The 27,433-nt window shown below is 44.3% G+C and overlaps 1 protein-coding gene across 9 annotated transcripts in view; it reads left to right on the plus strand.

Moving 5' to 3' along the window:
- The window catches only part of Ten-m (teneurin transmembrane protein Ten-m), a 341,617-nt gene extending 316,797 nt beyond the window's left edge, over positions 1-24,820 (plus strand). For 5 of the 9 annotated variants that reach the window (XM_069136871.1, XM_046630559.2, XM_046630562.2 and 2 more), the window contains 13 exons: positions 6,127-6,309; positions 8,764-8,848; positions 9,858-10,021; positions 10,113-12,773; positions 13,570-13,859; positions 13,991-14,615; positions 14,690-15,025; positions 15,146-15,353; positions 15,900-15,926; positions 16,957-17,173; positions 17,265-18,100; positions 18,190-20,498; positions 20,626-24,820. In XM_069136871.1, the coding sequence (XP_068992972.1) occupies positions 6,127-6,309; positions 8,764-8,848; positions 9,858-10,021; positions 10,113-12,773; positions 13,570-13,859; positions 13,991-14,615; positions 14,690-15,025; positions 15,146-15,353; positions 15,900-15,926; positions 16,957-17,173; positions 17,265-18,100; positions 18,190-20,498; positions 20,626-22,847 (10,163 nt within the window). In that variant the 3' untranslated portion in view covers positions 22,848-24,820. The remainder of the gene's footprint in view (positions 1-6,126; positions 6,310-8,763; positions 8,849-9,857; positions 10,022-10,112; positions 12,774-13,569; positions 13,860-13,990; positions 14,616-14,689; positions 15,026-15,145; positions 15,354-15,899; positions 15,927-16,956; positions 17,174-17,264; positions 18,101-18,189; positions 20,499-20,625) is intronic. The other 4 variants (XM_046630563.2, XM_046630568.2, XM_046630564.2 and 1 more) reach the window with 4 other exon arrangements.
- Positions 24,821-27,433: the final 2,613 nt, after the last annotated feature.

Raw genomic sequence — 27,433 nt, forward strand, 5'->3', positions numbered from 1 at the left:
ACTTACGCTGCACTTTGTACTCTCCGCACACGCAGGATGCACAAGTACTCTCGACGGTGGCTCCGAGACTCCGGCGACCGGCTGTTGTCCCCCCCCCCCCCCTCCATCGGGGGAACTTCGCTTCCCGCCCCCACCCCCGCCTCCGCCCCCCTGCCCCACGAGCCCTGAGCCCTCAGTCAGTCGCTTCGGAGTCATCGCGCCTAGCCGGCAATCCTCAGTCTCTCACCGACCGCGCAAGCGTTAGGCATCTTGCAGCGTCCCGCGTAAGCCGATCGGGCAGAACCGACCGAATTTCAACCCTCGACTATTCGCGGGGGTGAAATTGCCAGTCGTTGCTCCGGCGCCGAGCCGAGAAGATATCGGATATCTTTTCTACAAGTACCGAGGTTTTGGATAAACTTTTTTTTTTAAATTCGTTTTTTTTTTTGTCATCAAAGGACCTTTCTTCGATTTTCTGTGATTTTTGTTGGTTTTTTCGTTTTTTATAGAAAAATTCGCGATATATTTTGTGATCGATGGAATTTATAGACGAGTGAAGTTTTATTTCTGGTGTCAAGGTTTCGTGTGCAAACTAGAGCGATTTGGGAGATCCTATATGTTGTGTATTGAAATCATCCGATCAGTGAAAGGTTTGTGAATTTCGTTTATCGAAATATTCTTTTCAATCCGTCATCCGTCTCTAAAATCATACCTGAGGAATAAATCGTGAAACGTGGCTGATATAAGGTGTGTATGTTTGTGTGTGTATTTTGTGAGAGTTTTTTGCCCTGTGTGGAAAACTGTTCGGCTCGATAATTGTTAAATGAAGTGAGAATTTCTATAGGGTCGTTTAGATTTGAAACAATATTATAAGTTGTGGGGTAAAAAGGAAGGAAAAAGAGATTGTCGGGGTAAAAAAAACATGCTGCGACAAAGATCGTGACGATCCGCTGAGGAAATCGGAGTTGGATCTTGCCGGAAGTATATCGTCGGACATAAAAGAAGAAAGCTTTTGGAAAACTCCCCGCAGGGAGAAGAAGCAGAAGAAGAAAAAGAAGAAGAAATAATCTTCCCGATCAAAGTTTGGCGTATATAAGAGAGAGGGTGGCCCAGACTGGAGGAAGAGAAGCGAGGATGGTTCGGTGATAAATTTAACGATTTGAGGAGGACGGAAAGCGACGGTGAAGGCGAAGGCGACGTCGTTCGAGGCCCGCGAACTCAACATCTCTCTAGATGTGCGATCCCACGGCGCTCCTGGATCTCGTCCCTCGGAAAGGATTACTCGGGAGACCCGGCATGGATTACAACGAGTACGCGTACTGTTACGGCCCCGGTGGTGTTCCTGGTGGTCGAGGTTAGTCTCTTCCAGATTTTCGGTTACAGCCAGCCTTGTCGTCCGTGTCATTCGGCTTCGCTATTTTCCCCGTCGTCCGTAATTCTGAGCCCCCGGACTTAAAGCTGCCCCCGATGAACACGCGACCGATAAATGCCCGGGGGTGAAAAACCTGACGCGCAGCTTTTTTTTATTTTTATCCATTTGACCCTCGTGTAACTAATTCCTCTCGCTCTCGTTGTCAGAAGTTTTATTCTAATCAGTATATGTGCCAACAGTTTTTTTAACCTTCCAATTACGTATGTCTTATGTCACATTATTGTCCGCGGGATCTTTGCTCGAGGAGGAAGTGCGCGTTAGGTAGGGTTCACGGATGAACGACAATTTATCGGAGCGTCGAAAAGAGTCGATGAACTTGTTAAAGTCTTGTAATGGTGAAGCTTAGCGACAATTATTCGATCTGGAAATAATTGGGAGTAGGTATTTTCGAGTAAGATCAACAAATTTCGCATTTCTTTTCTATATCATAAAATAAAATTTTCTGTATCGAGGATAGCTGAATTCCAGTCAGCTGTTTATCGATCAACTCAAGCCTCGAATCATAATTTTATTGTTAGCAATACTTTAATTGAAAAAGAGCACTGTTCGAATGAGAAAGACTGACATTTGAAATACCGTTTCTAAATTCTCGATCCGAACGATGTCGTGTGACAGGTATAAATAGAGTGGGAGAGGATCGTGGGTGGCAGATTGCCTTCCGCAGAGACAAGGTATATAACGCGGTACGGTCAACGGGCAAGCCAGAGCGGAATCTCGTCTACTTTTAATATTACCCTATACCTATACGAGTAGCTCGAACAGCACGCGATGTTTTATTATGCAAATTTGACGCTGTGCGCGTGTGCGTGCATCTGACGTCACGAGTACGAGGCAGTATAATCCGTCGTATTCGGTGACCAAGGGTGCATGACGCTTGGCATGGCTTGCAACCACCGTTTGTGCAGACAGGGTGCAGCACGTTTGAGGTTTCGCAACATGGTTCAGAAGGCACGATCGCAACGCGGCGTTTCGTGCTTCGAGGCTTGATAAAGGACCGGCATTTGGAAATGTCGAGGTGATAAATACCCCGCGATAATGCCAACGTAGTCCGTGCACCGTGCTAAGACTCCCCTTCTTCTACCGAACCAAAATCCTCCATGAACGCGCAAGTGCGACGACTGGAAGTTTCAAAACTGCATCCAATCGTAACCAAGGTCGAAACTTGACACTGACCGTGTGCGTTGCAGCGCCTTACTCCTGGACCACTGAGTAAATTTCATTCCCGTCCGATAATCGTTCCGTAATTCCACAAACATCGTTTGCTCGACGAGTTGTTATAACGAGGATGAAAACGAGGCGCGGATGGATGGGACCTTCCGAAAGCCCCGGGCTCCTTGAGTTACGCAGCGACACATATATTCGGGTGAAATTAACGTCTCGTATTAACAGAGAGGAACTCTGCCGAGGTGGCGGGGGTTTCGAGCTTCGGGTAAGGGAGGCTCGCCGCGGGCGCACCAACTCTTACTTGACTTGAACCTTGCTCTAATTCTCATTAACGGCACGTGCTCCGAGCGTTCCGGGGCCGCTCATATTGATTGTACACTGGTCCGCAATGGCGCGGGTCTGGCGTGAGGTCCGATTATGCCGATGCCGTTGCGACTCCGGTCTAATTGCAGGTGCACTTCCGTCGTCCCGAGTTGTTCCGTATCCTGGGACGAACCTCCGAATCTAACCCTTGTCCGCGTCAAAACGGCCTTTACCAACGTCCGTAAACTGCCAAACGCGTAGCCTGATCCCTCGCTCCGACGACGTTCGACGCTGAAGAGAAATTGATTCCGCGAAAATTTTAGCCCCGAAGTGTAACAGTTATTGACAAGTTTGGACTCGAATATTGACCCTTTTGTTTCGCAAGATTAAATTTCTCAATGACCAAAACCAATTGCTGGAGGGTTAGACGCTGCGAATTTATTTTCGGTAATGTCAGAACTAAGGATCGAACAGATGCATTAACCAAAAGAGGTCAATAATTGGGACAGGGTGAACAACTGGTACAATTATCTTACATCCATCGAGTTTGACCACCGTTGTACCAGTAATTGTAGACGTAATTCGTAACACTTGTGACTACATTCATTATAAGTAAGTGTAATCGGATATTATGACCACTATAGCGGTTTATGCCAAAGTGCTTTGATCAACGAAGTCTGCCGGGTATTAAAACTTTCGTTCAACACTAATTAAAATCAACGAGGCTCTGTCGTGAGTTACGTAATTGAAAAGACCAAAAGTTAAATTAAGAATTAGAGATTCCTGTAAAGGTAACCACAAACGGTTCATCTATCCTACATCAACTCGATCCAAAAACAAAAATTTCACGGCACTTTGTGACCGCGCGTTAATCGGGCCAGTCACGTGGGTGTCGCGGCATATGACGGGCCTTATTTATAGTTAACTATCGTGGAACTCCAGAGGCTGATTACGAAACCGGTCCGCACCTCGGCGCGTGGGCATCGTCTTCGCGTCCGGCGCAAGACGACTCTACCTTTCACTCTTTCCAGGTGACAACTTTTGCCTGAGGCAAAAGTTCGCTGCAGTTCTTAACTCGTTACACTGCACGTTCAGATCGCAAGCGGTCTCGCGTTGCGTTAAACGTTCGCCCCGAGGGTCTCGAAAGACTTCCGGATCACGAAAACATCTGTTGCACAAGAATTCAATACGCAATTAAAAAAAAAAAAAAAAAGAAGGTCTATGACCCACTGACTACCGAGAGGCTTCTACTTCGATCGCAAATGCCGCAATACCTTATTCGGTTATTAGCGATCAACTGGGAAGAGCAGCTGCATCGGGAGTCAGTCGAGTCTGAGTAATGCTCAGGTGGGTTTCAGACGGTTGGTGGTGACGCGACGATCACCTTGTTCGAAACCCTTTCCGCACCCCGAAGAAACTCGCGAATAACGCTCAATTCCGCGCTTGGAAATCGCTCGTGCACTAGGCGCCTCGAGTTGGTTACATACATAGATCCGGGTGAACATATAGGGGTATGTACCCATCCATCTCCGCCCCGACCACACCTACGTAGGTAAGATCACTAAGCTTAGCAGTAAAGAAATTACCTCCAACCCCGGCCACTCCGCTTCCAATTAAAACCGTTTCGCCCTCTACGCCCAGCTCCGAGTTCCCTCATTTTTCAAGATTTCCCTCCCAAGCTCTTGAGCATGTTCCCTCCGCCACTCGTCGACAAAAATTTTTCACCAACGAGATTTTCAACGCGGTTCTGCGACGAGAGGCAAAGAACAATCGGGAAAGCCTTCCCTTCCGATCGCGAAGAGGGACGAACCTCGGGCTGGTTGTTTGATCGTTCGCGTCACGACGAGGTGAACGAGTGTCTCTTGGGCGAAGGAGAGACCTCTTGATTCCAGGTGGAGTGGCCCTAGACGAGCCGAGGTTTACCTGGATCTTGGTTCTGTCGAAAAAAGAGGCAGACAGTACCTACTATTCGCCTCGCAAAGCCAAGCCGAGCCTTCGCTAATAAATTCCATTAGCCACGGCCTCTTGGCCCGCAAGATCGTTGGGTGATATTGTGTTACGCGTTCGCCGTTCCGTTTCTATGGGGCTCGAAGGCGCCCCCATTGAAAACCGCGTCCGCGTAAGGAATTTCTCCGCAGCCCCGTAGACCTCTGCACGGGCTACACTGCATTATGCCTCGTACTTCCCTCGGCCGCCGTTCCAAATCTCATTCAGGACTTCGCCGGCCCGCGTGGCTCAACGACCTGTGCATAATTCGATTCACGGATTCGTCTCCGGTGCTCCGTACCCATCGTCTTTTGTCGGGAAGGGAGAGCGGATTTTCTTCGAACAGCCAGGATCGACTGTCCTTCGAGCGCACGCTCTGTCCTGCTCGAAACCCGTAGGTACGTTTTGTACCCCATACCTGATGCCTAGGGGATAAAAAAGATGGTATTACGTTGCACGTTGCATAGAATGAAATACAATACCGTTCTGGCCCTACTATTAACAACAATAACCAGACGTCGGATCCTTTATTCCTTTCTACCGTCGAGCACTTTGGATTATATGTAGCTGCAGCATGCGAGCCAAAACTACCCCCAAAAATTTTCTTGGGGTGATTTTAAAGGTCTGGATGTATATGTTACATACATATACTCTGAAGCCTCGGACGAGTTTTGATTACGCTTCTTGAACAAGCTTGATGCGCAGGATGCTCTTTTCGGATAGGGGAAGATGAGAGTTGGAAGTATACGTATATATAGGACGGTGGGGGTACATCGTAATCTGGGAAGTTATCAAGAAGTTTGATCGTAAGAAAAAGAAGAAGAAGAAAAAAAAACGGTTAAGTGCACTTTTGGCCTGCCGAAAAAAGGCCGCGCGCGTGCAAACAAACTGGAAGACGAATGGCGGGCGAATATCGCGGAGACTTTCGGCGTGGGGATTGCCGCGAGGAGAGGAACGAAGGAGGGGGATAAAACGACGACGATAAAGAAATATAATGCCAGGAGATGAGCACGCGATTAAGCGAGATTGAGAAAGTCTTTGTCAACACACTGCCGCAGAACCAAACTTCTACTTCTCTCACAGTATTTTCTTTCCCTCTCTTTCTCTCTCTCCTCCTCCCTTTTCCCACATAATATATCCATTTTATTGCATTTTTATTTCCCTCATCTTCCTCGGACTCTTTGCAATTTGAAGAAACTTTTTCAGCGACGATAATTATTACTCCCAAAGTACTGGCGCTCATATCGAAATTTTTATTTCAGGGTGTCTATTGGACAACGTCGCACCGAGGGGCCCGCCCGATGTGCCCCCCCGTAATCCTACAATGAGCCGACTGAACGGAAGATTGCCCGGGAGCCACGCAACAAGCGATCACGAACGCGATCCGGACCTGGAGCCATCCTGCCTGGTCAGGACACCGTCTGGAAATTTTTACAACATACCAAGTGAGTCGGCTGTGTCACGCTTTGAGAGATACTTTCGGCGATTCTTCTTTCTCTTCTTCGTCGAGATATTTACCGAGGGTGGAGAGAAAACGTTCGCACGCTTATCTTATCAGTTCACGTTCGCGATCCTGATGATTGCAAGGGGGGAAAAGAAAGTTGAAACATTCGTTCTTCTGGTATTTATCAAGCCTCTTTCCCTGCAGGATTATTTTACCAAGGGGTGGTTCCCGAGAGGATCTGGATAAACAGTTTTTCCCCGGTATTAGTCACGTGTCACACGCCACGTGCCTCGGGTAGGTGTTCTCTGGCACCGTTGAAACGGGAAGCTCGAACGTTTTCCACCTTCTTAAAAATTTACAGTCAAGCTCCGCCGACCGGGATACACGGCGCAGGTTCGCACCTTCGACGCATCTACATTCGGGCGGGAATAAAACCGCGGATACTTTTAGGGCGAAGTATCAATTACTTGCCTTCCAGCAGCAGCCCGCCCGGGTTTCGAGTCGTTGCAGGATTCGCCTCGGCGGCGAAGGAGAGGGTATTAGGACGGGATCCCGGGTACGGAGTTAAGGACTTTACGAGAGACCGTTAAAAGTGGGCGCCGCGACGGCATTGACCACCGCTCCTTGAAACCCTCGAAATTTAACAGACCCTCCGCAGATACGGGGTTCAGTTTTCACTCGGCACTCAAGCTCCCCCCGACGACGACGACTCGTTTCTGAAAAGAAAAACTCTGAAAGCGTGGGACTGACTCGCGCTCCGCTGCGACCCTGACCGAGGTTCGATGATTTATGACAATCGTTCGTTACGGTGGTACGGACATCGGCACTCGCCGATGGTATACGGCTCGTAAAGTATCGCGAGGTCCTGAGGGCTTGTTACGCTAATACGATCGGTGATTGATCGACGGTTGATCGACGCCAGTCGCGGGTCACTCGGTATCGGGGCTTTTTTCGCGGTTCTGAATTTTTCATACTCGAGATTGCCTTCCTACTCGCCGATTTCCCTTACCGAATGAATCGAAGCCTCGGAAGTCACTGCACCCCCGGTGTGTAAGCGGAGAGCCGAAATGGTATCTAATCAACCGTGAAACGTCTAACGGAGTTATGCGTTATTAGGATAATGGCTCCTCAACGTTGCACTCCCCCGAGCCGTTATAACCGTGCACGGCTGCACCGCTGGCATAAATCGTATTTCGAAGCGCGGTATCTCTCCTCCTCGAGTGCCGACGCACTTTAACGGATCCGAAAACCTGGAGAGGTAATATGAATACGCGTTTACACTAAACGCTATAATCACCCTAGAACCAGATACGAGAACCCCGTTTGCAATTAAGGGCTTCGAGTGGCTCGACGAACTTCCCACGCCCTCGATATTTCGAGTGGAAGTTTAAGCAGGTAACAGGTTACAGACGGCAGGTAACGGCCCGAGGTGAAAGGGTGAGTGAAAGCTCCTCCTAAGACAAAGCCTCGAATATTGACCGTTCCTTCGACGTCCCTTGCCGCGGTATCTTAATGCACCCTCTCTCGGGGGTAATAATTACACGGAGAGGCAAATAACCGCTCTCGACACTCTGACCCAGAGACGAAGCGGGACCTGCAGGTCCTGTAATCTTGCCGAGGGGTGCTCCTGCCTCCGCCTAGGAAACATGGGTTCCGCAACACGGTGCGTGAAACGCGACTAGGGAAGGATGCAGGTTTCTTGAAATTCAACCCGCGCGTGGTGAATCATGTACTTATCGATTCAACACGGGGCGTCTCTGCGGCGTATCAGGTTTAGGCGGTGGCTATGCGCCCGAATATGCCCTTGGTGATGGCAGTTCCTCGCAAGAAACATCGGCCACGACGTTAGCAGCTAACTCCAAGCCTCCCCCTCCTGCAATAGCTAGCGTGTCTCTCTCTCGCATGCCAGGGATATTAGTTCGACACGCAAGAAAGCGCCCAACCTGAAACTCACCCACCCCACCGAACCCTGTAATTAATTCCTTTCCATTTTTAGGATCGATGAATTTCCTTCAGGTAATAAGAAACCATCCTGCTGACCAACCCCGTTTACAATCATGTCCAACGAAACTGCGGCGATGTCGCTAGAGTGCCTTAAACACCTGTAAATGTTCATCTTCCAAATATGTATAGGAGTGCAATCGTAGACCGTAACATTTTGTTTCTTTTCAACGGATCGTAATAGTATTGTGATATTTCTCGGAATTGATATAACGTAATATAATAATCTGGTCTTTCCGGGTATCGTCTTGATAATATTCTGCACTTGCCGTTTTATATTTCCGAGCGAAGAAGAAACCGAACACTACTCCGAGTAGTCAGTTTTCAGGAATGCAGGGTATAGATATTTTACTCATCACGGTTTTCTCTTTCTAAGAACGCGTAACATGCTTTTGCTGATAGTAGAAAACAGATGACTAATGGTAACCTTTTGTCTCCTCTTGTTCGTTTGCAGAGATACCGAAGAATGAGTACAATAACAAGAATCAATCGACAGGAAACAGCCCTATAAAAGTCGAACTCCAAAACAATATGGACAGGTAAGCATTAAACTCCGACAAGCTGGTCGCTGGATTTTAAATTATAAAAATTTTTCAACGTGCTACGAATATTTTACTATTCTAATTTTGTGACAAATCGTCTCGAGTTACCAACCAACTTTCACGACGCTCGTACGAGGCATAAATGATGTATCTGTTTGGTAACAAGAAACACGTTGAAAAACTCAACCAAGCTTGACCCATTGTTGGGCTGGTCCTACGAAACAACAAATAATAGGTTGCCAAGTCCTTGCTCGACTTGACAACGTCATGAATCATCGGGCTTTTGGAGTTGTGGCTGTTATACGGGCTGAATGAGTCAACGTCGGTGAATGGCAATTGTCACTTTTAAATTCGAATAACGTACCGTTCCTCGCTATAAGTGTCGTTCGGTGCTTGGATTCCTCCGGCGGCGGTATACTCACCTTTCACAAGTGTCTCCTTCCCGCTTTTCCTCGGAGAGACACTTCAGAACGCGGTCAGTCCGCAAGTTCGAAAGAGTTCGGGAACATCCTCGGGTCCGTGTATCGAGGACTTTGTAACAAAGTATACAATACAGAACGTATGGGTATACATATATCCCAGTCCCAGTTTCTCTTTCGAGTTTTACACAAGCCCGAAAAGCCAGGGAAGTGTTGCTGGCGCGAAAACTGTTTGTACTACTTGAAGGCCGGCAGTGAAGTGGTCTGGCTTTGATCATCTTTATTGCGTCGCGTCGTGGCTCTGAAAACTAAGACAAACGGACCTGCCTTCTTTCGCTCGGAATCTGACTATATCTCGTTTAAATATTTTTCTTGGACTTTCGTAAGTTTTCCTTCAGGTTTCCACTTCCCCGAAGAATAATTTACGATAAAGCCTCGAGAGTCGCGCTAACTCCATTCAGGAAAAACAAGCCGGCCCAATTTTTCCCTTGTTTATCTTATTCGCACCACCACTCAACGTCCCTCGCTCGCGTTACCATCGCCACGCTAATTGCCTCCAAACAATTTCACGTTATTCACAATTCCAGAGTAACGCTACCCTATGGCCACGGTCCGTCGATGATTCCAATGAGGCGGCAGAGCTTCAGATGTCAGCTCCGCAAGGGTATCGACTGGTGCAGTTGGAAACTGATTGCCATCGTGGTGATCATGCTCTCCCTCTGTTTAACGGCAGCCCTCACCTACGTTGCAGGTAACGAGATGTTTTACAGCTGACGACACGCCAGGCAGAGCGACCCGAGTGCAGTGCGGGATACTAATTTGTCGAATGCATTTGCTTGCAGCGTCGAACATGGTGAACTGGAACCAAGGCACGAAAGCGTGCACCGTTCTCGTTGGCGAAAATACAGAGTCGAAGCCGGCGAGCACAGAGCCGAACAAGACGTCGTCGAGCAGACCGAGACAGCAATCGTCATCAGGAGGTAATAATTTAGACCCTGTTTACACCCGCAAGCGTAGAGACACACCTAACCAGCATGCCCCAGTGTTGCACCAAACTTCCCAAGCCTCAGACACGTCTGCAGAAATGCCAAAACCTTACCCAAGCACTGGTACCGGTCAGGTTGGCGTGGAATCAGCACAGCCCGAATCACCGACAACGATCTCTTTGCATGAAGATATAAGTAGGAGTGTGCATGCTGAGCTAAGTGGGCATGAAAACGTGCAGGTTAGTGGGCCGGTTTTGTCGGCGCCAAAAACGGAACCTCCAAAGTCAGGATCGTCGACCATCGGGCCAGTGCTTTATGTGAATGTCTCTAGCTCTACTAACTCTTTTCTCGATCCTGCGAACCTCACGAACACTGTCAATCCTCTTTCTCAAACTTCTTCGGAGGACCCCGATCCGAGCATAATTGCTCCAGTAGAAATCGCGCCCGAATCCGACGGATCTCAAACTGCTCATGACGACGCTGTGAGTAGGTATGCAAGCGTTGAAACGTTTGTTGATGAAAAAATTGAGGTCAGCACAGAGATTTATACAGATTGGTCAATACCCGATAACTCTGACGAAATGGAAATTCCTGGGATACCCGAAATGATACCGAAACTCGATGGGAATCCGACAACAAATGGTTCATTCTCGGACGTGGAAGTTGATAAAGGCAACGCTAGCAGCAGCGGTGATGTGGAGACGATCTATACGCCCGGTATTGATTATCCGGCATCTATTAACCTTAACGGGAACGACGAGTCGAGGTTGGATTTTGATAAGCCGCCAGGACAAAACAGTAGCGAAAATGTAGAAGATGAAGTAGATAAATCTAGTTTGGACAGTAAGCATATAGATTCAAGTAATGGTAGTTTATTCTCCAATAATGATAACGTCGGGTCTGTCAATATGTCGTTATTCCACACTGACGCTAAAGCAAACGATGAAGTTTTACCACTGGCATTACCTTTAGTAGTAACTCGGATAGATAGCGATGCTCATAGCTCAGAAGAAGAAGAAGAAGAAGAAGAAGAAGAAGAAGGCGCACAGCAAGGGCCTTCCGCTGAAATTGAAGCGATAGAACCGCCGAGTAAAAAAGTTAATCGAAAAACTGATGAACGGATAAATGCGACAATTAGTCAAAATGACGAGGCGATTTTCAAAGGGTCAAACGAAACGTCAGCCGGTTTGGAAAAAGCGAAGTCTTCCGGGGTTATAAAAGAAACGAGAGAATTGTCCCGCGAAGATTCCTCGTCGGAGTTTGTTACCAGTGGAATTTCACCCGGCATTACAACCGTGCCGGAGAAATCAGAGGAGCTACAGCGGGATTATCCAGTATTTAGTTATGGCCAGGACGAAGTAAAGATAATAAAACTAGACCAGGAGAAGGTCGGGGTGACTGTGAAATCCAAGATAGCCCGCGTACCAGACCAGGAAATAAAATCCGCCTCAAACTTGGCAACTAACGAAGTAAGAATTCAGGAGGAGGAGAAGAATAATCCCGAGGTTCCAGAAATTAAACGCAAGGAGAGTCTGCAGGTTGTGAATGCTGGAAGTGAGCAGTTTGGAGATAATACGGGTAATTTGAATGGCGATGAGGACGATAGTGAGAACAGCGTTCAACACGAGCCGACGAAGCTTAGTCAGAGGTCGGACACAGTTAACAATAACTGCGATAGCTCGTTGCATGAAAAGCATGAAACTACGAAATCATCTAACGCAAACTCTGTCGCATCTAACTCAAACAGCATTCCTGAACATCCATTAACGCATCAAGTACACGTCGTAGAGGTGCCCAGAAGCGCTGAATCGCAGCGACAATCGCGACGAGTACTTGTAAACGTGACAATTTCGACGGACGATTTTGAGGGAACCGCTGATTCGAATAAAGCTTCGCGCCCGTTGTACATGTTGTCCGTATCCGTACCAACCGATGGCCAAACTAACAATTTTCCCGGAATTAACATCAGCCCAATGCAATTGTCGGGGCAACAGGCAATGTCGAGCGTTGTGGAAAACTCGCGTGCCGATGAAACTACCACCCTAATTCCACCTCCGCCCCAACCCCCGACATCACCACCTCCGAGTTGGGGTGGGGAATGCGAATGCTCGTGTCCTTGCATGGAATCTGATGAGAAGGACAAATTTTCAGACGGAATTACCTCTTTCGAAAATGCTTTATTTAACGACTCTGAGAATGACAACTTCGGTTCTTTCTACGAGGACACTGACTCATTTACCAGCTCCGAAGATTACTCCCAGAATATTAATAATTCATTTCATATAAATGGTTCGAAAGGTCTGTCAGACGTTGAGGAGTCGACGACAGAGTCTTCATTAAGTAGTATTTCGGATTTGAACCTCACTCAGTCAACGACAGAATCTTGGTTAAGTAGTACTTCGGATTTGAACTTCAGCGAGTCGACTACATACTCCTCGGAGGAGATGACTACTCAAGGTTTTTGGTGCACTGGGACAACTCCACTTCCCCCAGAGCCCACTATACTGATTCTCGAAGGTGAGGTCTTGTTTTCTAACTTCTCTACTTTTTTTACTTTCTTTTCTTCCTACTCTACCTTTACACTATCGCTTTAGCTAACAGTGCTTCTTTGCTTGTCCTATCACACCGTTACACAGGCAGCATTATTTATCTTCCGGTTCTTTGCGTTGCACTTGTAAGTAGTGACTCAATGTTGGTTAACGTAATGAGTGTATTGATAGTAGAATTGTATATTAGTGGTTGTTTGTAAATAGAAAACCAGTAGTTCGTGGTAAGGGTTCGTAAAAAATAATTTCATCCTCTTTTTGTAAGATCACAAAATATGTTGTATTTCATATTGCGTATAATATAATGTAATCTTTGGTAGTAAATTAAATTTAAACAATCACATGGAATTTCGAAGCATTCGCAATTCTCGTCACATTTTAACAACAAAACATCCATCCGCAGAATATAGCGATTTAATATAAATGTAACGACAAATAAACTAATTAAAATAATACAAAGTTGATTGATAATATAGTACTGTCAATTCGCACATCATTGCAGCTAAGCTGGGAATGCCAGAGCATTTTCTTTTATCACTTAATTTTTTTCTCTACCGCCAAAATTCCCTGGGTAAATATGATATCAGTAACGAGCATAAATTTGAAAATATACGAGGAAATTGCTCCCCCTTGATTCTAAATTTTTTTTCTCTTCAAAATTTTGTCTAGTTTTCTTGGTCATTACGAATCAGACGACTGCGTTTTATCCCGGGAAAAAATTGGCGTGAAATTTCGAAAACGATTTTAAAACCCACTCATCATTTTAGGTGCAAGAACGTTTCCAGCTCGATCCTTTCCACCTGACGGCACCACCTTTGCTCAAGTTGCGCTCGGACAACGTCTGAGCAAAGAAATACCACCGTACAGTTACTGGAACATGCAGTTTTACCAATCGGAGGCGGCCTACGTCCGTTTCGACTACAACATACCCCGAGGAGCGAGCATCGGAGTTTACGCGAGGCGAAACGCTCTTCCGACTCACACGCAATACGATCTGTTGGAAGTCCTGAGTGGTTTCAAGGCTCGCACATCTCGGGCGTCACATGTTAGTGTCATTGTATGTCGTCGTGTATTCTCTTATTGCATTGTCAAATTCTCAGCTCTTGTCTTAATATCAGATCAACCCATGTCAGATACAAATGTGTCGTGACACCATGACCGATCGTAACATTTCGATTCGATTTCCAGCAACCGTCGATCAAGAAAGAAGCTACGCACTACATGGAACCGGGTCACTGGTTTTTGTCGCTCTACAACGACGACGGTGACCCGCAAGAAGTCGCCTTCATAGCCATCGTTGCCGAAGACATGACGCACAACTGTCCGAACGGATGCAGCGGAAAGGGTGAATGTCTGCTCGGGCATTGCCAGTGCAACCCTGGCTTCGGCGGCGAGGATTGCAGCGACAGCGTTTGTCCGGTACTGTGCAGTCAACGGGGAGAGTACATCAACGGAGAGTGTCAATGCAACCCCGGATGGAAGGGCAAGGAGTGTTCTCTGCGGCATGACGAATGCGAAGTTCCGGATTGCAACGGTCACGGTCACTGTACCAACGGAAAGTGCAACTGCGTTCGTGGTTATAAAGGAAAGTTCTGCGAGGAGGTCGACTGCCCACATCCAACGTGTTCGGGTCACGGATTCTGCGCCGAAGGAACTTGCATTTGTAAGAAGGGATGGAAGGGCGCCGACTGCAGTCAAATGGACAAGGAGGCCCTCCAATGTCTGCCGGATTGCACTGGTCACGGGAACTTTGATCTGGAAACGCAAACATGTTTGTGCGAACCAATGTGGTCCGGTGACGATTGTTCGAAAGGTAATTACCGGTCGTGGTGTCGAGTTGAGGTTCGCCAAATCGTGATGCTAATTTTCCTGCCTTCTATATTACAGAACTTTGCGACCTGGACTGCGGACCTCACGGTCATTGCGTGGACAACGCGTGCGACTGCGTGCCCGGCTGGTCTGGCGAGCTTTGCAACATGAAACAATGTGATCCTCGTTGCAACGAACACGGCCAATGCAAGAATGGTACTTGCCTATGTGTAACCGGATGGAATGGAAGGCATTGCACAATGGAAGGGTGTCCAAGCTCGTGTTCCGGACATGGACAGTGCAGGGTGAACGGTGAGGCTCAGTGGGAATGCCGATGCTACGACGGTTGGGATGGAACGGACTGCAGCGTTCTGTTGGAACAGAACTGTAGCGACAGCCGCGATAATGACAAAGGTACCTTGGATGATATTTTGAAACAATATTGTGAGTTCCCGATCGAGATGGTCGAAGGATTCGCCTGTAGCTTGTGGTGATTTTCATAAGTGCATAATTTCTTGACCCTCGTTGCGTTAGATGGCCTTGTGGATTGTGAAGACCCGGAATGTTGCGCCAACCATCATTGCCGCGATAGCCAGCTGTGCGTCTCTGCACCAAAACCGATCGACATCCTCCTTCGAAAGCAGCCTCCAGCGATAACTGCCTCGTTCTTTGAGAGGATGAAATTCCTGATCGACGAGGGCAGTCTGCAAAACTACGCGCGTCAGGAGACCTTCAACGAAAGGTACGTTGCGAATTCGTTTTTCTTTCTCTCTTTCCGCTCTTCTGCGTTAACCGCAATCGTTCCGCAAATATCGTACGCGAACACTGTGTGACCACTGTCCGTCCTGAATCAGTGTTGCGTGGAGTGACACTCTTCTTCTATCAGTTTCATATATATATATTACGTATACCATACTATATATCTTGTCATCCTTCCTATTATACATTATGATAATCTGTGCGTTGTTGTGACCCGTGTGAAATCACATCCCAAACAGTTTTGTACATATGTTTGTATGAACGTGTGAACGAGCGTGTGCCTTGCACCTCTTTTGTCCGTCCGAGTGACGCTTGCGAGAATGTGTGAGTCCATGTTAACCATATTAAGCTTACGCCCATGCTCTATAGAGGAATAGTTGAACCTTAAGATAGACTGATCAAAGAGAAAGCGATTATGACAATGATGAGATGATAGATAGTCGTTACTGAACACCCAAATCGACGTCAATTTTCTTGGTGTAATCACAAATTTTAACTGGGCTCTGTTTTATCGGTGCTGCTGGGTCAGTGTGTTCTGGAATCACTTCAACACAAGGTAAGAGGGCGTACAGCCGACGCATCGAAAAGATAAGTTTGTAGCGTTTTAAACGGTAGCTGCAGCAAAATATTTTATAATGCATCTACATAATATCCTGTATTTATATAATATACTATATAGATGCGTCATGTATATGTATGTGTGTGTTTGCAAAATACTGTTATATGTAAACTTTACAATATTCACGACGGCAGCGGCGGCCCAATTATAATTATTATACATCGTAAGCCGACTACACCAACGCCTATATATGTGTTATAGACATATGTATATGCTCAGATTTTCAAATCACTAGCTCATTTGCCATCACACTATTTGTTGCATGGTTGAGTTCCCTTATTATTCCTACATTGTGTTTCGTGCCTTTTTGGTTACGCTTCCAAATTTGTGTTACTTGTACGTGTGTTGTCCTAGGTTTAAGACTTCTCAAGAAAAAAAAAAAATTCTGTTATCGTACAAATTATCTGTCATTCTATATATATAGCACAAGTTTCAACATCAAAATAATTTAGCAATCTACGTGTATCACGCTCGAAGACCTGCCGTATCTAAATATCTCAATAAAGGGGGCTAACTGGAGTTTGAGTGAAGGCTATACGTAAATGTTACAAGACTGACCACAGACAACAGTGGGGACGTTCCATTTCTCCAAACTGTATTCTTACATAGCTTAGACCACCGTTTTATATCGGAAGACCGTCGAACGTATTAAACTCCATTTCTCACTGTCAAAAATATGCGTTCAATCTTGAGACTCGCAGCCTAGTTGTCAATATTGAGCAATGTAAATATTTCAATCTGCACCTCTCCAAGATCTTCTACCAAATGCAGAGAGTGGACTGTGTTAGGAACTATGAAGCATTGTATAAAAACAAATAGAAGTAGATAGATATTAGTTTAGAACATAGTCTCGCTTATTTTATACTTTCCATTCTAGCACAAAAAAGACGAATATTGTAGACGTAATTTTTGTTTATTCGACACAATCTACGAACCGCGATTGTAATGGATTTGATTTTTCCAACAGCCGTTCTGCTGTGGTTCGCGGTCACGTCGTTACTGCCCTTGGTACCGGCCTCATGGGTGTCAGGGTGAGCACCAGCACTCCACTCGAAGGCTTCACCCTGACACGAGACGATGGATGGTTCGATTTGCTCGTCAACGGCGGTGGAGCTGTTACTCTACAGTTTGGAAGGTCACCTTTCAAAGCGCAAAGCCATATCGTGTTCGTTCCGTGGAACGAGGTAGGACAGAGTTCTGAAAATAACATCAAGGCGATCAGCACGTAGTGCATTTTCGATAATCCGAACGTGAAATTTTCTTTTCTTGTTACAGGTGATCATCATTGATAAAATTGTGATGACTACAACTGATGAAAAGCATATTTCGCACATTCCTCACGCCTGCGCCGCACATGATTATGACCTGATGAAACCGGTCGTTCTTGCAACGTGGAAACATGGTTTCCAAGGTGCCTGTCCAGACCGTAGTGCGATTCTTGCCGAGTCCCAGGTCATTCAAGAAAGTCTCCAAATACCCGGTACCGGTTTGAATCTTGTCTACCACAGTTCAAGGGCTGCCGGATATCTGTCAACAATCCAGCTGCAGCTTACCCCTGAAACAATTCCACCATCCCTCAATCTGATTCACTTGAGAATCACCATTGAGGGTATTTTGTTTGAAAAAACATTCGAGGCTGATCCGGTGATAAAATTCACATACGCTTGGAACCGTTTGAACGTCTATCGCCAGCGAGTTTACGGAGTCACAACGGCCATGGTCAAAGTCGGATACGAATATATAGACTGCAAGGACGTGATCTGGGATGTGCAGACGACTAAACTGAGTGGTCACGACATGTCAATATCGGAAGTCGGAGGATGGAACTTGGACATTCATCACAGATACAACTTCCACGAAGGAATACTACAGAAAGGCGACGGCGCGAACATTTATCTGAAGCACAAACCCCGGGTTATTTTAACCTCGATGGGCGACGGGCATCAACGACCATTGGACTGCTTTGACTGCGACGGACAAGCATCGAAACAACGATTGCTAGCTCCAGTCGCTCTTGCGACAGCTCCGGATGGCTCGATTTTCGTCGGTGACTTCAATCTTGTCAGAAAAATTCTTGTCGACGGCACTGTCAAGACCGTAGTCCGACTTAAGTAAGCTCCTTTTCATCTTTACGTAATTGTTTCAGGTCTCCTTACTGGTAGACGACGTGCTCACACGCATTATCCATTTTTTGTTACAGCGCAACGAGGGTCTCGTACCGTTACCACGTAGCCCTGAGTCCATTGGACGGAGTGCTCTATATTTCCGATCCAGAATCTCACCAGATAATTCGCGTCCGTGACACAAATGACTATTCAGACCCAGAGCACAACTGGGAAACGGTCGTTGGCTCCGGAGAACGCTGTCTTCCCGGAGACGAGGCACACTGTGGAGATGGAGCACTGGCTAGAGACGCAAAGCTGGCCTATCCAAAAGGCGTAGCAGTGTCAGCTGACAACGTTCTGTACTTTGCCGATGGTACGAACATACGAATGGTGGATAGGGACGGCATCATAACAACGGTCATTGGAAATCACATGCACAAGTCCCACTGGAAGCCAATACCTTGTGAAGGAACGCTGAATGTCGAAGAGGTGCACCTTAGGTGGCCCACTGAACTGGCGATAAATCCTCTTGACAATTCTCTACACATGATCGACGATCACATGGTTCTCCAGCTCGCACCCGACGGTCGCGTGAAGGTCGTGGCCGGCCGTCCACTTCATTGTGCATCGCCGTCCACCACCTTCGATACGGAATTGGCCACCCATGCGACGCTGGTGATGCCGCAGAGTATAGCGTTTGCTCCTTCCGGCGATTTGTACATCGCCGAAAGTGACTCTCAGCGGATAAATCGGGTTCGAGTTATCGGAACTGACGGCAAGATTTCACCCTACGCCGGGGCAGAATCGAAGTGCAACTGCCTCGAACGCGGCTGCGACTGTTTCGAAGCTGATCACTACCTGGCATCCAGTTCAAAGTTCAACACTATCTCTGCTGTTGCCGTTTCTCCCGATGGTATCGTGCACATCGGCGATCAAGCAAATTATAGAATTCGATCTGTCATGGCGAGCATACCGGATGCCAGTGGAGCCAGGGAGTACGAAATATACTCACCTGACACGCAAGAGATCTATGTATTCAACAGATTCGGTCAGCACATTGCCACCAAGAATATTCTTACCGGAGAAACGAACTATCTGTTTTCCTACAACGTGAATACGAGCAACGGAAAATTGAGCACCGTCACGGATGCTGCCGGAAACAAAGTGTTCCTCCTGCGCGATTATTCAAGTCAGGTTAATTCGATCGAGAACACTAAGGGCCAAAAATGTAGGCTGAGAATGTCAAGAATGAAGATGCTCCACGAGCTCAGCACTCCTGATAATTACAACGTCACTTTCGACTATCACGGACCGACCGGCTTGCTGAAAACTAAGCTTGACAGTACCGGAAGAAGCTACGTCTATAATTACGACGAATTCGGAAGATTAACGAGCGCCGTAACGCCAACTGGAAAAGTTATCAGTCTGGCATTTGACCTGAGTGTCAAGGGTGCGACTGTCAAGGTTGGCCAGAATAATAGAAAGCCTGTTTCCATGCTCATCAAGGGCTCGTCGGTAGTTACGAAAGTTGGAGAGGCTGAACAGCGGACCATTGTTCTCGGAGACGGTGGCGTGGGTCAAGTAACCCCTTGGTTACATACAGTGAGCACCGACACCGTTCCCTACTCAATATTGGCCGAAATTGAACCATTGCTCGGCGAAAGCTATCCAGTGCCAGCTAAACAAAGAACAGAGATAGCCGGTGACTTGGCGAACAGATTCGAGTGGAGATACTTCTTGAGAAGAGTGCAGGGCAACAAAAACCGTGGAAACACGAAAGCGGTGGCTCAAGTTGGGCGAAAGCTTCGAATAAACGGAGAGAATCTCCTCTCTCTGGAATACGACAGAGAGTCGAACACCGTTGCTGTCTTCATGGACGATCGTGTAGAGCTCCTTAACGTCACCTACGACAGAACGGCGAGGCCCGTGAAATGGGGACCGAGAAATGGAATTTTCGCCGGTGTAGATTTGGAGTATGACAGGTTCAGCAGATTGACCAGTTGGACGTGGGGTGACATCAGCGAAACTTACGGCTTTGACAGAGCCGGAAGATTGTACGAAATAAAATACAGTGACGGTACCGCGATGATCTACGCTTTCAAAGACATGTTCAGCAGCCTGCCCCTCAAAGTCACAACTCCACGAGGCAGCGATTATCTTCTCCAATATGACGAGGCCGGAGCTCTTCAGTCACTAACCACACCCAGAGGACACATTCATGCCTTCTCTCTCCAGACTTCGCTCGGCTTCTACAAGTACCAGTACTATTCACCGATGAACAGACATCCGTACGAGATTCTCTACAACGACGATGGCCAAATATTGGCGAAAGTTTATCCTCATCAGAGTGGGAAGGTTGCCTACGTTTACGATCACACGGGCAAACTGGAAACCACGTTGGCAGGTTGGTTGATATCTCAATTCATTCTTAGAATAAATTTTTGTTATTAAACTTTTTTAGCGTTCATGTCTAAACTCCGAAATGAATGAACCGATTCGCAGACTGTCACTAACAATGTTTTTTCCATCAGGATTGTCTTCTATCCATTACACCTACCAAGAAGCCACGAGCCTCGTGCGAAGCATCGATGTAAACGAACCGAACTTCGAAATGCGTCTGGAGTACAAGTATCACGCGGGAATAGTGAAGGATGAGAAAATTAAATTCGGCAGCAAAAGCGGAATGGACAACGCACACTACCGCTTCCAGTATGATGGTAACGCCCGAATTTCGGGTCTCGAGGTGGACATAAATGGAAAGGAGTTGCCGCAGCTGCGAATAAAATACAATCAAAATCTTGGTCTACTGGAGGGAGTGAGTGACCTCAGAATTCACAGGAACACGTTCAACAGATCAGTGATGCAGGACACGAGCAAACAATTCTTCACGATAACCGACTACGACGATCATGGCCGGATAAAGACAGTGCTGATGAACATAAGAGCGTTGGATGTCTTCAGAATGGAACTGGAATACGACAATCGGAATCGTATAAAGTCGAGAAAGTTCAGCATCGGTAGAGAGTCGATGATGGACAAGATAACGTACAACGCCGACGGGCACGTTCTGGAAGTCGCTGACACGGACAACAACTGGCAGTACAGCTACGACGAGAATGGAAACATTATTGGAGTTACCGAGCAAAACGAGAAGATCACGCTTGGATACGACAGCGGGGATCGTGTTGTTCAGTACGGAGACGTCGAGTTCAACTCCTACGACGGTCGAGGTTTCGTTGTGAGACGGGGGGAGCACAAGTACAGGTACAACTCGAGAGGACAGCTGATCCACGCATTCGAACACGACAAATTCCAGATATGGTACTTCTACGACGACCGCGGGAGGCTGGTGGCGTGGAACGACGATAGAGGAAACATCACCCAGTACTTCTACGCTAATCCAAGAACACCAGACCTCATAACTCACGTGCATTTCCCGAAGTCATCCAAGACTTTTAGATTCTTATACGACGCTCGAGACTTTTTGATAACGGTTGAAACCTCGGAACAAAGGTTCTACGTAGCTTCCGACCAGAACGGCTCGCCACTGGCGCTATTCGACACGAACGGGAACCTCATCAAAGAAATGGGACGAACTCCATTCGGCAAAATTATCAAGGACACTAACCCCGATTTCTATCTTCCGATCGACTTCCACGGTGGTTTGTTGGACCCCAACACGCGACTGGTGTATCTGAACAAACGTCTCTACGATCCAGCGGTGGGTCAGTGGATGACCCCGGCCTGGGAGCAAATGGCCAATGAACTGACGACTCCGACCGACATATTCATCTACAGATTCCGTAACAACGATCCGATAAACAGTAAACAGAACGTGGAATACATGACTGACTTGGCGAGCTGGCTGATGCTGTACGGCTACGACATCTCCGCCATGCTCGGTTCGGAGTACACCAAGGGTATGGTCTACCAGCCCAGTGCCACCATCACTTCTCCTCAGCTCACGCCAGAGTTCGGGGTCATGTCGGGACTGCAGTGCATCGTCAATAGGGTTCACCAGAAATTCTCTGACCTCGGTTTCGTGCCAAAGCCACTTCTGAAGCTCGAACCAAAGACGAGAAACCTTCTCCCGAGAGTGGCGCACAGAAGAGCTGTCTTCGGCGAAGGTGTTCTGGTGTCCAGGGTCGGAGGTCGAGCCCTGGTCAGCGTTGTGGACGGCGTAAACAGCGTCGTTCAGGACGTGGTGACCTCGGTATTTAACAGTTCGTTCTTCCTCCCGTTGCACTTCAGTGTCCACGATCAGGACGTGTTCTACTTCGTTAAGGACAACGCGTTGAAGATAAGGGACGACATGGAGGAGCTCCGTCGTCTCGGTGGAATGTTCAACGTTTCTACCCACGAAACAACCGAGCACGGGGCCGGGACGTGGAAGGAGCTCAGGCTCCACAATCCGGACGCTGCAGTCGTCATTAAATACGGTGCAGACCCCGAGCAGGAGAGACACAGGATATTGAAGCACGCCCATAAAAGGGCGGTAGAGAGAGCTTGGGAAATAGAGAAACAGTTGGTCGCCAATGGTTTTCAGGGACGGGGCGACTGGACCGAAGAAGAGAAGGAAGAGCTGATAAACCACGGTGACGTTGACGGTTACGAGGGCGTGGATATTCACAGTGTACATAGGTATCCGCAGCTCGCCGACGATCCGGGGAACGTCGCGTTCACCAGAGACACTAAACGTAAGAGGAGACGGAGTGGCAATAGACGGAACAGAATTCACAGGCACGATTCGTGATTTGATAAATTTTAATTAACCGAACATTTCACCTATTATAGTAAGATCAAACCGCAATGTGTGAAATTCTATACACGTTATGAAAACGTATAACAAATTCATGCGTATGAATAACACGTTGTGATATGTCCATGGTAACGTTTAGAATTAAAACAATCAAAAAGAAGACTTTTTAAACTGAACAAATAAAAGAAGAAGAATAGCTCGAGTGAAACGAGAAAATTGGAGAGATTGAAAAAAAAATAATTAATTAATCGAACGGTAATGCAAATTTGAATGAAAATTCAATCTCTTTGCTACATGTGGGGAAAATCCTCGACTTAATTAATGAGACGACTGAGACTCGTGTGTAATATATATTACTATTATTTTATTTGTATCGAACTTGTTGGTGCCATATATTATTATTATCATCACCATCATTATTATTATTATTACTATTATTGGTGTTGTTTTTATTATTATTACTATTACTTTCGTGATTTTTTTTAATTTCTTGTTTTTTTTTTGTAAGGAATAATCCATAAAGTGTCAAAATTAAACTAGTCGCAAGTAATGAAACGATGAGTATAAAGCTTATCCTTATCGGGGTGATTATTTTATAAACAAGAGACAAACAATTATATGCGTGCTTGTGCGCTGTTGATAAGCTTGTTATACTCAATTTATGAGATGCTGCGCAGGTGTAGTTTGATAAAAAGTAATAATAATAATGTGGACACTCTCTGCGATAAATGTGAATATAATATATAGTGATGATGTTCATTGTTCGGTACGCATAATATAAAATATGGATTTTATGATAATGTTATCGACAGACAAATGGTATTAAAATGATCGATATCTGTCCGCGTGTGAGTGCATGTAGGTACGTGTTGCGTGCCAGCCATGAATTTTTGAAGAGAATTTTAAAAGGGTGAAGAAAAAAAATGGTTGAGAATAAATAAATAATAATAATGACGTAAAAAATAACAAAAAAACACGCAACATTGATGGGTTTATAACAGGGTCTATGACACATACAAAAACTAATATATTTCAAACGTGGTATAAGTTTGCTCCACTTTATACATATAAATATATTCATACAACAGCGTATAAATTGCAGAAACTTTATAATTGTTGAATGAATGTAGATAATAGTGCAGAAATTATTATCCTTACCTGTCATCCATGGTGAAAGAGAAAAATCAGCGGAGATATTTCAATGCTATTGTATTAATAATTATTATGATAATTATTAACGTCGAGAACAAGAATACCCAACAAATATTTTTAACAGAGTATGACGATGAAGGATAAAGACGGTGTAAATATTATACAATATAAATGAATCAATATGTAAAATGTAGATATAATGTAACGTAATTATACTTATATAATATATATAGTATAACGATGGCAAGTTCAATTTGGGGGAAAAAATTTTTGGGTATGCTTTTTTATATACACACAGACACACACACACGACATCATCTGACTATATTATATGCATACGTAAGCATACATAATATACATTACGCGTGATACACTTAATATCGTGAGACGAAAATATACATTATAGATAATCGAATCGAGGAATTCTCGCACAACATGCCTACCACAGCAGGGAAATGATAGATACATATACTAGTCGAATGCATATATTGAGTTACACACATGACACAATGATACATGCGTACATGCTATAATATGGCCTACTCGGAAAGTCGGCGGCAACGTTCGACGTAATTCATTCGCGATCGGAAATTAGAAATTGCGTATGCAACCCTAATTATATGTGTACGTATTACATATACATTAGGATACACGATACAAATTAGGTAACGTATGAAATTTCTCGAAATAATTCAGAGACACAACTGTAAATAGATACACAATATAATATATTATGTATGCATAGATGACGGTATAAAAAAAAAAAATTGTACCTAGTTCGTAAGTCGTAGCGATAAATATCGGTAAATGTAAAAGATTACTACCCTACCTTCTAAACGAGATTGAAAAACGTAAAGAAAATAATAATAACAACAACAACAACAATAATAATAATAATAATAACAACAATAATAACAATAACAATAACAGTAGTAGTAGTGGTAGTAGTAGCAGTGGTGGTAATAGTAATAACGATAATAATAATGTCCAAGATGAATGATATATAAATATCCCCCCGCCTATCTTTCTACTGAAAATGAGAAAAAAAAAATTATTTTTTGAATTGTGTCGTCAAAAATCCTTAACATGTCTAAAGAATAACAAAGAATAATCTTTGTGTAACGTTATAATACAAAAGACAAGACGAAAAAAAAAGATAATAAGGAGAAGAAAAAAAATGTCGGTGTTTCATATTGGAAAAAAAAAAGAAAAAGAAAAAAAAAAGAAAATTAATGAAATATTAATAAATTAAAATAGATCAAACCTGAAACGTTTGTATCGAAGTAATCGATAGAAAGTAATAAATAGGGATGCAGCGAGCCAACGTGCGAGCCGTCGCTCCACCGTTGTGTTCTCATAGGTGTAACTAAATACATAATCATAATGCAACATACCTAGTTGACATATAAGTTGACAGTAAAATGTGCAAGTAAATTTTAAACGCTATATGCTGTACATATCTATTGTGTATAGCTAAACTCAATAGTCTTCTTCTTCTTCTTCTTCTTCTTCTTCAGTACATGTTTTTACTTTCTTCTTCATTCCGTTGATACGATCTGCATTCTTGAATTATACCTACACATTTGAATTTGGACTGATTTTCAATATTACTATTAGGTGTACGTACACGATTCGTTGAACATTTGGATCGGTGAATACGATGAATGAGATTTTATACCTTTTGATATTCCGTTATTTTATTTTTATTGAACACGAAGTAAAATCATGAATTAGATTTAGATTGTATGTTCATAATTGAATATATCGGCGGTTTTCTCTTCTTTTTTTTTTCACAACTTTTGAAACGTGTCTGTAAAATATAATCTCGATAGACTGCAATGTGTGAAACTTGTTCGTTTCATTTTTTTCTTTTGTTTCTTGTTTTTTTTTTTTTTTTTATTATCTAATACCATTCTGTGAAACAAATTTTGATCAAACGTTAATACGTAATACGTAAACAGAAAAATAATCTCTCAACGTCAGTTCATCGAATAATATGATGTTGATGTAAATATTCTCTGTTCCCTCTATATCCGTAAAACTCGATGCTATTGTGCTATATATAGAGATTTTCTAGAATACGTTGTAGTAGGAAACTGGTTGTTCAGTTGCGAGATATTAAGTGCATTTCGAACGCATAATCAGAATATAATGATTTACGCAGAAAGCCAGAAATGAAATGACAAAAAAATAAAAATAAAAAGGAAGAAGAATACGTAAAAACGATAGTTATACTATAAAAATACCTATATTACTTACGCTTATTATCATTTGAACGAGTATGATAATTAAAGAATAAAGACAAATATACTCTTTTTTTCTAAATATCGACAATGAGAACCTAAGCCGTCGCAAGTGTTAAAATTTATACTCATATTGGGAGAGGTGATATTTAAAATACTGTTGCTAAACGTGACAAAGAAAAGCAATACTTTGTAACTTTCGTGTACGTCTTAAAGAGGAAAAAAAAAGAGAAACAAAATAATATAAATTAATATATTTAATTGTGTATCGATAATTATTGTGAAAGGTCATGTGTTTTAGAGGAAAAAATAAAAAGTAAAAAGTAAAGTATGTAAGGTAAAGAAGAGAAAAGAAGGAACGTGACGCACCTGCCATTTTAGTTTTTTATTCGTATTTTTTTTTCTTTCCTTTTTTTTCTGCCATTCTAATCTTCTTCTCAAAATTTTCTTCAGAACAATCAGGCAAAAATCTATTATACATGTGATGTGTAAGCGAGTTGCGTCGAATTTTTGTACATATATATAATATAATACATTACATATATAATTAATTATATTTTGCTCTGTTAATGTTGTGGATTTTAAACGATTCAAAAAAAAATGAATAAATAAATAAAAAAATACAAATAAAAATAAAAATAAGAAGAAAAAAGAAGTAATTGAAAAAAATGCGATAAATGTTCGTAGAGGAAAATATCTGCATGATACAGTTCGGAAGCGATATTTAATCTTGGCTAGACAACTACACTATCCACGATACTAGCTATATCTGATTATAGCTCTCTCTCACTCTCACTCTCTCTCTCTCTCTCTCTCTCCTCCTCCTCCTCCTCCTTCTTCGTACCCATTATACTTTGATTTACAGAAAAAATCATTATTTCAATCTTTCCAAATCCTAATCCCCCCCCCGAAATTTCCTAATAAGAATCTCACGATTTCAATGTCTGCAATAGTCAACATACCTACGATTGCAAGGTTTACCATTGCAGAGATTGTACACGCGTATTATATAAACAATTTTTTCATAATTTAAATGTAAATATTTATAATTATTATTATTATGTAAATATTCTTATATACACGAGTTTATTTTACACTACAATATATATAAATATATATATATATATATACATATACACATTATCATGTAATATTTAATATAAGAAACATATTCTATACTCTTAC

This window comes from Neodiprion pinetum, chromosome 6 (genome assembly GCF_021155775.2).
Source record: "Neodiprion pinetum isolate iyNeoPine1 chromosome 6, iyNeoPine1.2, whole genome shotgun sequence".
NCBI classification, from domain to species: Eukaryota; Metazoa; Arthropoda; class Insecta; order Hymenoptera; family Diprionidae; genus Neodiprion; species Neodiprion pinetum.